General features: G+C 36.3%; 1 protein-coding gene across 1 annotated transcript in view; it reads right to left on the bottom strand.

Moving 5' to 3' along the window:
- The window catches only part of SDCCAG8 (serologically defined colon cancer antigen 8), a gene marked incomplete at its 5' end in the record, with an annotated part of 100,314 nt that extends 94,813 nt beyond the window's left edge, over nt 1-5,501 (bottom strand). Inside the window, 4 exons of the mRNA XM_010190975.1 lie at nt 311-451; nt 754-879; nt 5,164-5,246; nt 5,343-5,501. Coding sequence (XP_010189277.1) covers nt 311-451; nt 754-879; nt 5,164-5,246; nt 5,343-5,501 — 509 coding nt within the window. The remainder of the gene's footprint in view (nt 1-310; nt 452-753; nt 880-5,163; nt 5,247-5,342) is intronic.
- Between the last annotated feature and the right edge of the window lie 7,229 nt (nt 5,502-12,730).

The raw sequence follows: 12,730 nt of genomic DNA, 5'->3' as shown, positions 1-12,730 counted from the left end.
TCCTGCTGAGAATCTCCAAAGTACAGTGGAGCTATCAGTGCCAGGACATTCTTAAAATAAGATTTATTTCTGGGAGGCCAACATCTGCAGATACAACCTGCCATCTGAGTCTAACTGGATAATAATATTCATGAGGGTAAAATGAGAAGATGAGGTTTAGCAGAATAAAATCTGATCTCAGACTAAGGTTAGTCAACCAAAACTCCTCTTGTATGTCTGTTACAAAAGGAATCATCAGAACTGCAGCAAAGCACCGAAATGTTAAGTTATGATGTAAAGTTATGATTCCGCAAAGAAAGTTAATACCAACCAGTTCTACACGCCAATTTTCTATTTCTCCAACAGCTCCTGTAACAAAAGACTGATCTTTGTTATGTGCTGGTGATGAGGTGACAGGCTGACGTGTGCTGTGGTCATTACCACCTACAGGCCAGGAGTTTCGAGTGTTTGCCTAAAATAAAAATATTCATGCTTCAGTTACAATTATGTAGGCTGTTTTGCATTGGTTTTTTTTAAATATTAATTACAGTAGAATACAGTACAATACTAATTACAGTAGAATAAAAGAACCAGCAGACGAGGTAACTGGGTTGGCAAACTATGATAATTACATAATCCACAGAAATCCATGTGTACAAACTCTCATTAAATTTTGACTAAAACTCAGTTTGCAGATAACCATTTATACAGCCCTCCTTAAAAAGAATCAGGTCCCTGAATTCTGATTAAAACAACAGAAAAATAAAAACTTACAGAGGCATCTAGAAGAGTCTGTTCCATCAATCTATATTCTGCAGTTAAGAATTTCAGTTTCTGATGGAGTTCCTCATTTTCATGAAGAGCTACCTGTAGTTGACTTTTCATTCCAGACAGCTCCTCCTATAGGATACAGGAACTGCATGTAAAAGGCTCCTTGAGAAGACTATCAACATTTAAATACATCTTGAGAAGACTATCAACATTTAAATACATCTTGAGAAGAAAAGGCTAGATTAACATTCTGAAATGTTTTAAACCCTTTTAGAGAGAATAAGAATACTCAAAAGACATATTTCTTTTTTTGTAGCTCAATTTTCCATATAGCTCCTTTAAAAAAATTGCTTATTTGTATTTGTGATAGGACATAAAAACATCTTTGAAGACCCTTAAACACTATGCAGGCACCAAGATGCATGGTAAGGCTCAGTATCTACTGAGCTGTGTTTATACTGAACTGTTTAGTTCAGTTTCAGTTATTACAACTCAAGATTAAGTTTTTAAAGTAGTTCTCCATATTTAAGGGACCAGGGTTTTAGCAGGTGAAATATGTTGTGTAATAACTTGCAAAACTTCACTTCTGCTTCTAAACGATTAATGTACTGCGACTGATCATTGATTATAGGAACAAGATCAGAAAGGACTAATAAGTCTCCAGTTGCATCTTCTGAGGTTTTGTGAAGGAAATAGAGAATAGCATGTGTTATTTCCCAGTTTTCCATTTATTGCAATAAGATGTCACTTGCTCACAGAATATCATATACACTTAAAACGCACCAAGTACTGGATCATGAGGAAGGGAAAGACAGTAAGAACTTCAATTCTTCAACACAAAAATTAAATACGTTTTTCTGTCAAAACGTACAGCTGCTTGATTAAGCACATCTATAAAGCAGGATTAAATCATACCCAGAAACAAATTCATAAATGAAATTCATACTGCTATTTAAGTGTATCATCCATTTTAGACAAATATAGGGAGACATTTTCTTGTCTGTGACATGAATATTGAAATTCCTTGAATTTTAATGAGTTGTAGATGTGCAAATTCAACTCCTCTAAATGTTCATTAACGATTGCTACAGAAACACAACTATGCCTGCAATTTTAATACCTCCATAGAAACAAAATGTGTAATAGATACTACATTTATCAAAGAACTTGATTATTGGTATTTTAAAAGATAACTCTAAAAAACTTTTCTGAAGACCCTTTAAACAGGTAAAATTTTTGATAGCCTCACACATAACTAGTTAAAGAAGGCAATGAAGGGATTCCTTGCCCATTCAAGATAACCAGTTACATCTCTGCCTTGCTCAGCAGGATTTAAGCTGGGCTTAAACTTTTTACAAAATATGAAAAACACAATCACTATAACTTTACAGTATTTACTCCTAAGAATACAGTACAGATAAAGAACGTAAGTAAATATTACTAAAATGCCCTGAAAATTACAGCCTCTCTTTGATCCTATTAGCAACAAACAGTCCTTGTCAGTCTAATAAAGAAGACTTCTACAGAGCGGATATAACAAATATTTTTTTATAGTTTAATAATTTAATTATTTCTAATGAAGTATAACATACTTTAAAATAACTGTAATGGAGTAACAGTGTTAAGCATAAATATGCTAGTCTGCAATGAAACTGCCTTTGAATAATCACAAAAATATTTAATAGAGTCTCTATTTTAAAATTTAATTAAATCAGCTACTATCAGATCCTCACTTGTCCTCTTTACGTATGTCAATGTTGTTCAAGTATATATAATATAGCGCTGATAATATTTGTAACTCATGCTTCTGTTTCTCTGGCTCCTATTCATCCCTTCCTCTTTTCTGAAAATGTAACAGACACCTTGCAGCTGAGACCTCCAGCTGCCTCCGTGAAGAGATTACACCACAGCAGTGCTTGAAAATGTGAAAAACTATTTATATTCAAATTATTTTTCACTGAAAAACAGTGCTAATGTTTTACATAAGAAACATTGGTGTAAGCTATGCAAGAGTGCTAAACAGTGGTTTCGCTAAAAGGAAAATAATTACATAGTATATTTTCCCAACTGAAAAAGAACAGAGAACTTTTTAACACAACTTATTAACTCACGGTACTGTCACTGTTATTTCTTTATTTATTTAGAAGCCTTTACCTGCCCTTTCATGGTGCAAATGGCTAGTAGATAATTTGTGATTTATTTCTTTTTATCTTTTTTACTACACAACTGTTATCAATTAATTATAAATTAATTTGGGAATTTTTCACTAATATTATGATAACTTATGTTACAGGGTGAAAGAACAGAGGTCTGTGGAGGCATCAGTACAAATCACGGGGAAATATTACATTTAGCTATAGCCACCTGCAGTTATCTGTTGCTCAGTAGTCATCTGACATTGCAGCATAATTCAAAGCAAAAGGTTAAGGAACTCATCATTTACATTTGCTCTTCTTAAGGTTAAGGAACGCTTAAAAAGCGGTAAAAGTTCAAATTAAGGAGAAAAACACAAAACTCAGCGCTTGTGACTACATACCCCAAAATTGTCAATATATGTAGCGAAATCTCAAATATCAGCCAGAAAATCCAAAAAAGATGAAAAAGTTTCTTTTACATTGTGTTAAATTCAAAAATAGCAGACATGTCAAGAAACATTTAAATTGTCCCAAAAATGAAGGAAAAGCAAGAATAACTGCAACAAACGCCTAAAAAGCTAAAAAAGTTCAAATAACAAGGAGAAAAAGCAGAACTAAGAACTTGGGTCTAGAAGCTTTTAAACTCCCACAATATGTAGCAAAAGCCCCAATATCAGTCAGAAACGCCGAAATACTGAAAAAGTTCCTTTTTAAGGTGCTAAAGCCGAAAAGCAGCAGGTATGACAAGACACTCTTAAATTGTCTCAAAAGTGATGGAAAAGCAAGAATAATAGGCTTAAACGTTTAAAAAGCAGTAAAAGTTCAAATTAAGGAGAAAAACAAAAAACCCAGCACTTGTGCCTACAAACTCCAAAACTGTCAATATATGTAGCAAAAGCTCCAATATCAACTAGAAAAGCCAAAAAAGGTGAAGAAGTTTCTTTTACATTGCGGTAAATTCAAAAATAGCAGACATGTCAAGAACACTTTCACATCCTGGTTAGCAAGCAGATGGAGAACAGTTTAAAAAGAATAAGGCCACCACTTCACAGAATCCCTCTCACTGGAAACTTCAAAAGGAAGATATAGGACAACACCCTATCAACACAGTAAATTCCCATCTTTCCTCTGCTTATTCCTCCATCCTTTAATCCACTCCCTGAAAGCACTATAGCATGTTTCTTAGAAAAAGTATCCAATTTTCTGAATTTCTTCACTCTACTAAAATTTCCCAATTTAAGTAGAAAACTTTGACTAAGATGGATTAAAAGTTGTTTTCCCTTCCCTACAAAGGCTAAATACAAATTGATACTGACTCATGTCACATCAAAGTGAATCAGTGATGTACCGTTCCTCTTAAGCTACAAAACACTAATTCTATCCTGCAGGCATATGAGGCAAAGGTACCTGGCAGGGCAATCAGACTAAACTCGTGGATTTCAGAACACTCAGAAACGTTGAACTTTAAATAAAACTTTTCAATGTCAGAACAGCAGAGTTAGGTTCATTACACAGGCTCAAAGCAACCCAGCAGGAACACAGGCTTTAGATTGTTCTGCTGCTACCTCAACTTTGACAGCAAAATGCTGCTTGGCGGGCTTAGTATAGACCAAAAGTAGCCAGCAGAACCCATCAAAAGATAAAACTGGAACAACGCCTTTGAATTATTTTCCTATAGGGATAATAGCATCTAGCATTTGCTCTAACTGAGCTGTTCATTGCATGTATTTTGGTGCAGTTCTGCTGCAAGAAGGCTAAATCTGAGAAGCCAATGTAAGGGTTTGAAAGAAACCACTGCATTTTGGCAGAGAGCTACAAAACCTGTTGTTACAAGAATATCTCTAATCCTCTAAGAAAAAGCACAGTTACAGCATAAGAAGGCCTTTAAGAATCCTTAAAGTACAGTCAAAGACTGTAACAGAGGCTGTTTTTACAGAAATTTGTCCATGTAGTTGATCCTAACTGTTTCCAAAACAAAAAGGATTAATTTTTTTTTTTGGGGGGGGGGGAAGATGAGAAAGCTGAAAGCAATGTGGACTGTGACCCACACTGCATGGTCAACAAAACAGGAGAGAAGTCTCAATCCTGTACTACAGGTTTCTTCCCCTTCCGCTATAGTCAGAGGCACACCAAGTTCTGGCCATAGCCTCAAATATCCAATGTATTTCAGAATATAAAAATGATTCAGTGATTATTTTTCTTCCTGGATACTACAAAATTGATCTTATCGTGCATGCTGTTCATTCAAACAACACAAAAGAAACAAGAAGTAACATACACAGATTGACATCTTCCTCCTTGATGGAGAGGCTTCACTTTCCGTTCTTTCTTGATGTTGCAACAAACTTTTAAGTTGATTAACTAGAAAGAGACAAGAAAACATTATAATAAAAATATTTACTTTTTTCATTGAAATTAGTATGATTTTTAAGCTGTCTGCTTTCAGAGTGATCTTACCTGTGTGGCTGTGCTGCAGTTCCTGACAGGCTGCATTCCCAGTGCCGTCATTGCCCCTGTCCACATCAGAGGTCTGGTCAAATCCAACTTCACCCTCACACTTTGCAAACCTTTCCTGCAAGGCATATTTCAGTTGATCGATGCTTTCACTAGCACGCTCTGGGAAAAAAAAAAAAAAATCAAAAACAATCACATCATTACCAACAATAAACAACATAAAAGAAAGTATTTCCTGACTGATATTTTAAATTTGAAAAATAAAAGGGAGAACTAAAAGCATTCAGCATCTGCCCAGCTTAACTACTTGATCTAAACTCAGCCACTGGAAGCAATTACCTAATGCAAACACCCATACAACCACCGTATGCCACAACTGGCAAAAGAAATATTCACTAAATTTTCAGAGCAGCAGCTACAAATGCATCTCAGCCTGTCAATACATTAGGACTCTGCAGCAGCACAAGTAATAATATACTTGACTCTAAAATATTTCCTACCAATACTTTTCAATGAACTGAAAGCCCATGCTATATTTCATACAACATGCAAGATGGGCACCAAGAACAATATTTTTGAATCCTAATGATGCCATCATACACGAAAAAACAATGCATAGCACAACAATAAAATATCTGAGTAAATTAAGTGAAAACTCAGAAAACTGCACCAACATAAAACAGTGATTAAATAACAGTGACTTCTGAACAAGTGTGAATTATAACATTCATCATTCTGGAAAGAAAAAAGAACAAACCACCAAACAAAAAACCTGCAAAAACCGACAACCACCAGAAAAAACCCCAAACCAACAAAAATCCTCTTTTCAGATAAACACAAATATTTTTATGAACCTTTTCAAGAACTGACTTATTGAAGGGTGATATAGTAATGGTCTTTTCTCGTTTTCAATATATTTTTTCTCATATTCCTGGGGTTTTTATTTTTTTTTAAATTTGATTCAGCTGGCATCATAAAAATCAAAAACTTGCCAATCCTAAATGCCATACCACTCTGATATAGCTGAACATTTCCAGTATGCCAGAAAAGAAACTTGAGAGATTTGCAGCTAAGGGATGACAACTAGATTGGGAATCAGGAAATATGGCCTGGTTTTAGATAATGATACTCCTATAGTTCACACCATAGAACCTCAGGCAACTCACTTACTACTTCTTTCTTTCAAAAGGAGATGAGCATTTCTTTTCTCTTCCCTTTAAGCAATGTCTATAGTAACTAAAAAAGATAGAGTAGAAACCTAAGTAGTACGGCTTTATGCAATGTTGAGCAAAGCAGGGTCTCTAGGTTCTACTGTAATACCAAGTGAATCAAGGAAATGACCCATACATCAGTCACAGAGCGCATACGTGCAGGAAGACAGTCCTCCATCATGATCCACAGCCACTTTATCAGGAATATACAAAGAGATGCTTCTTCTGCATTCCTCCAAAGTAATGCCACAGTCATTCATGACTACCAGTCAAAACTAGCCTGAATCAGAAAAGTTTCATTAATAGTTAACAATTATTAATAATTTAAAACAAAACAAAACTCCACACTCTCAAAACCTTACACTCTCAAAACCTTACTTTACTTTCAGAAACATAAAAACATAGCTACTATCTTCATTTTGCCCTGAATTCTTCAGAGAGTTATTCTCCCCTAAGAGAATTTGAAACATTTAGGTATAAATCCCCAAAGAACAGGAATTTCACTCTTGTAAGATGAAGTTCATAAGGCAACATCTTTTATGGGAGCAAGTACTACAACTAGAAAAATGGCAAGCTTTCCAGCACATGTCCTTCATTTATTTTTACATGTTTGCAATCTGTAAATGGAAATGATGCATAAATAATTAATTGAAAATATTTTTTTTCTCATAGGCAAAAATGTTTAAGAAAAATAATCACAGTTAAGCATTGATAGGCAGAATGTCAGAAGACATTCCTCAGAGTATAATATATGCTGCTGGTTACAAATATTAATAGCTCCTTTCTTCCAAATGGAAAGGTGAACAGCAGTTCCAACCAGAGACAGAAAGCTAGGTATGTATTTCTGCCTTCACTTTATCCATCTTTTTCAAGTTCACATCATTTTAACTGAAGTTGGGAAATCTATTCCTACCCTTCTACACTGTAATGGTTTTCACAGTTCTTTTCAGTCTTTTTCTCTGCTTGGTTGTAACTTACCAAGAGCTTATAAAATATAAATACTGCCCCTCCTAAAAGCACTATATTTAATAACATGGTTCTCACTCCAGTATGACAGCTACCACTCACTTTTTAGCAATGCTAGTTTTTAATAAAAACCTGAGCCACTTCTGACCTACTAATCTTCTCTCAGCACTTATTTTTAAAGCCCAGTCATCTTATGACTAGTATCATCTCTTTTGACTTTTCGGTACTCCATTCTTGAATGAAGTTAATGTAAAAGAAGACATAAAAAGCACATTTTAAATAGTGATAAATTTATTAGAATAAACTGAAATAGAATTCACAAGGCAATGATGAAAAAAAAAAAGTTTAGGTCAAATATTCCTCTGTTGACATACTTAGGCTGTTCGTCCATCTTTGAGAGTTCCAGGACACTATGAGAGTGGGACAGCTAATTAAGAAATGGAAGATGTATCTCACTGATGCAATGGCTTAAATATGTAGCAAGCTATGTTGCAACTAGTTGTTGCCAAGAAGTGTTCAATGTCAGTTAAGTTACTATTTGGTGTGTCATCTGATAGCAATAAAATTCCTTCATTTCCCCATTCACTGTAGGCCTCTGTCAAAGAACCCCAGAGTATCAATATTTGCTCCACAGCCAGTGAAGTACAACAAACCAAACCAACATCAAACAGACTTGTATACAATTTTTCCCAGAACCCTCTTCATAATATTACAGCTTCTAAACTCCAAGATATTACTTTATCCTCAAAGATAACATAGATCTTCTTGCACTATATCCTCTTCTTTCATAAATACACTGGGCAGTAGCAGTGAAACACATTAAAATCATTATCAATGGCACACTGATGTCTACTTTCTTGACTACGCTTTACTGCCTCTGGATTAATGTCAAAAAGTTTTTTAAAGTTTCATCACGTATTTTCTTTATTGTGAGAGTGGTGAGACACTGGCACAGGTTGCCCAGGGAAGTTATGGATGCTCCCTCTCTGGAAGTGTTCAAGGCCAGGTTGGACAGAGCTTTGGGCAATCTGTTCTAGCAGGAGGTGTCCCTGCCCATGGCAGGGGGTTGGACTGGATGAGCCTTAAGGTCCCTTCCAACCTATGGGATGGGGATTCTGAGATTCTATGATTTGCTGAATATTTCTTCAAAGCTTGCCAATTTCCAAATTACAAAAGTTGCTGCCATAAGCAAATCACACACCACTGGGAAACAGGGAATTCAGAGTTTCTGATGCTCTGTCTTCACATTCACCAGACACTGAAGAGTTAACATTCCCTTCAATAAAAGCTGAACTGGACATGTAAAAGGGAATAAGTATATTCTAACTTTTTACCCTAAATAAGGGACATAATCTGGGGCATTAGGATAAAAGAAGACACATTACTGAGTGGAAAGATGCACATTTGTTGTATCTGCCCAATTAAAAATATCCTTTTAATCATGAAAGAAGTAGAAAAAAACCTCTGTGGATGCAAACTCCAGAGGACCTTTCCTTCAAGACAACATCATAATTCTGTAATGAATTTAGGAGTCATTAATTTTCAAGTGCTCACACATTCAACCCAACTTTTACAGTTAGGCTATTTCTCTAATAGCACATTTTATAGAAACAGGGCCTCAGTAAAAACCCTGCAGAAAACTGCTCTCATGCAGTAATGTGATTTGCCTATCTAGGATTCAATCAGTATTTTTCTTTTCTACACCTTAAGAATACTTTACAAATAAAATCTGAATACATGTTTCTGTTATATAATGAAACATCATTGATGTGTTATTTCCTATAGGAAAGGATACAGATGAAGTTGGACTTACCTGGATTAAAACTTAAAAAACCATAAATTTTATCTACAGTAAAGCTCTTTGGTTTCACTGTCTAAAGGATCTGAGATAATCATGAAAAATGGCAAGCTAGCAAAAAAGCCCGATAGATCAAACTCAGTAGACACTAAAAAAAGGTGCAACTGTCTCACAACAGTGCTATCAAGTTGTCAACTCTCATACAAATCACTAGCAGGACTTGTCACAGGGGACAGACAGATAACTTACCTAATACCTTGGCAGTGACCAAGCACTTAATAGAAAGAAATACAGATTATTTCAGAGACAGAAGCAACCGGGGATCCTAACCCAAGATCAAGACCACACTGTTCTAGGTACAAAGATATTCTTACCCCTCAATTCATCTAAACCTGAATGTGACTTCAGACTAGACAAAGTTCAGTTAAGCATGATGCTTTAGACAAAACCAGTAGGGTCCCGACCGAAACATTACCTAATGTTCAAAATGTACATGCCATATATTCTACATGCTGAATAAAGATACTGAAGTACTGATAACTCTGGTTATTTTCTGTACCGAGTGTAACTAAAAAATATATGTACTAGTCCATGAAAATATTGTACATGTATCCTTTTTCCAGAAAAGTTTCTTTGTATAAATATAGTTGATAGAAGTTTTTTTATCCAAGAATTTCTGTACTACTGCTGAACAACGTCTTTTTTTACATTGGAGACACATTACAGACCCATTGAACTTGTCAAAAAAGAAAAAACTAAGATAAAGGGTAGAGTCAGGACATTGTGAAGTAAAATACAACATGGAAGAGGTAGCTGTATTTCCAAAGTAGTAACCAGCTTTCGGGGGAAGGAAAAAAAAAGAAATTGAGAGAACAATTTGCCACTGAAGTGAAAACAGAAAAAAACAGAGAAGGCATTGAACCGTGTTTGCATTGCCTAAACAAAGATATTTTTTCAGACACTGCCCAAGACTGTATATAAAGAACACTCCTTAAATGAAAGTACCAAAGCTACCTCATTCATGGACTCAGAAATGCCACATAAAATACTCTGGGAGCTAATGGAGAGCTTAGCAAAGAAATCAACCGTCCAAAATGACAGAATTGCCTGAAAGACATGGAAAACTACTCCAGCTGATAGAAGTGGTAAGCACCATAAATTGAAGAAAACAAACCACAACATATGAAAAAGTTGCCATGAGTCTGTCATCTAAAGCTAACTGTCCACATCTAATAATGTTTACAGGAAGACAACTAGAAGTTACTGGATTTAAATTCAAACAGGTCACTTTCTGATATCCCATGGTTACCAACCAGAAAACAGCACTAGAAAGTTAGAGAAGAAAGAATTCAAAATAAATTAACAGTTCTCTGTCCAAGGAGAGCATTCAGCAATAAGAATGAGTGATACCAGGCTGTTCATTGGTCAGGCCTCAAAAAATCCTAAGATGTGTTTAACACTCAGATGTTTCAAAATAATTAATCATGGATCCATTTGATTTGGTTTCTTGGTCTTCATAGTTGCTTTGCATTACATTATAAAAAGTGGTTTTCAACACAGCTTTTAGCGAATTATCATCTTTGAGAGGAAACGGTTGTCTGGAACTGCAGCATTCACCATCATGAGTTCCTAATCCAGTCCTTTCTGCAGAGCATAAAGCCTAAGGTCTGGAGATCTTCACATGTGAGAAACTCTGAACATTTCCCAGTTACTTCTGACAGATTCACCACCCTTAAATGACTGTTACGTGCTTTTCTCAACAGAACACCTAGAAACAATTGCCAAATAAGAAGCATAAGACAAAAACCTACAATTCTAGATTTCCATATACAAGCTAATTCTTAGCTGCTTCAGCATCACAGCTAACTGGGAGAGCTGGTAACTGGGTGTCACGGAATTGCACCAAAATGGCTACACGCACACAAATAATGAACTCAAGCTTTAAGCTGCAACTGAAATGAAGCAGACAAAACTTCATTCACCAAGACAACATCCCACTGACATTTAACCAATACAGGTTCAATATGCTGGTTGGGAATATTACCAGACACAGCTGAGTTAAGAATTCTTAAGTTTTTGGCCAAACGATCCAAAATGTGCACTCACTCACTCACCAAAAAGGGAGGGCTCTCAATCTCGAGAAGTTACCTTAAGTGGCGTCCCAACTCAAGGGGAGAGTCCCCGACTGCAGACCCGCTGCTCCGAGGAGGACCGACTCAAATGAGTCCTCCGGCGGGGCCCCATTTATACCCTGGTCGAATCTGATCTGTGGTCAATACATGGTCGTGTCACCCCCTACTGGCTGAGGACCCCAACTTTCCCGCCTTTGACACCCACTGTGTGGCCCAGACATGAGCTGTGAGGGGGGGAGGCAGTCCTGGTGCCGCCAGGGCCAGAAACTTTAGCACTGTCTTTGTTGGGTCTTTCTCAGGTCTTTAGTAGGGTGGGTGCATCTGCCACACTGGGTCACATATTCATTTTTTCTAGGACAGCTTTGACTTCACATCTCTCCTACTTTATTTTTGGAGTCACATAAAAGCAACCACAAAAATGAAACTTTATTTGTAGAAGTCTTACATTTTTATCTGTTTCTATTATAGCTTGCATCTTCATTCTCTGAAATGTCATAGGACACTGGACTTGGTAATGCAGTGGAATACAGCACATAAACATACATTCTTTTAGGGTATATTTACAAGGTGCCTATATCAGGCACTGTACCTAAAAAGGATAGTCTGCCCCTCCTCTTATACCAACTATGGCCAGTGCTGTTTACTAAACTGGAAAAAGCTCAACATAAAAAAAAAAAACCCTGACAATTGAAATTTGACAATTCTCTGACCAAGGAACCAGGTGAATGCCAGAAACAATGTGGGCTCTAGATAGTCTTCTCCATACTGCAGCTGGGAGAAAAGGGGAAAGTAGCAGGAAGCCATCACACTCTGCTCTTGGCACTGGTTTAGCAGAAGGCCCATTGGACATTCACACTAATCCTGCCAATTTTTAGTTATTAACATGAATACAGCAGCACAGCACTTATTCTCCTTTACAAAATACCTCTGTTCCCTTGGAAATAATAACATTCCTAATAAAAAGTTATCTCCTAAAGACTGTGAGGTTCATTTGAAATGGTCTCAACTGAATGAAAGTTTACACTGTAACCTAATAACCCCAACTGTATAAACACTACCCTCTTAACTCTCTATACACACAACATTAAAGATTTCCATTATACAAGGTCTAGACTGTTCAGGAAAAGCCCTGTTATAGGACCTTTGTTTCATCAGAACCTCTCTGTAAGGTTCTTAAAACTTGTTATGTCTTTCTTAGGCAGGCTTTTAGGTCCAGCTTTCTGACAAGATAATGTCAAGCATCACGGGCAGTTTAAGAACACTGTACTTCAAAAACATCAAATA

Source organism: Mesitornis unicolor, unplaced genomic scaffold (assembly GCF_000695765.1).
Source record: "Mesitornis unicolor isolate BGI_N332 unplaced genomic scaffold, ASM69576v1 scaffold22698, whole genome shotgun sequence".
Classification (NCBI taxonomy): Eukaryota; Metazoa; Chordata; class Aves; order Mesitornithiformes; family Mesitornithidae; genus Mesitornis; species Mesitornis unicolor.
The sequence above is the reverse complement of the archived record's forward strand: the minus strand, read 5'-3'. Positions and strand labels throughout refer to the sequence as shown.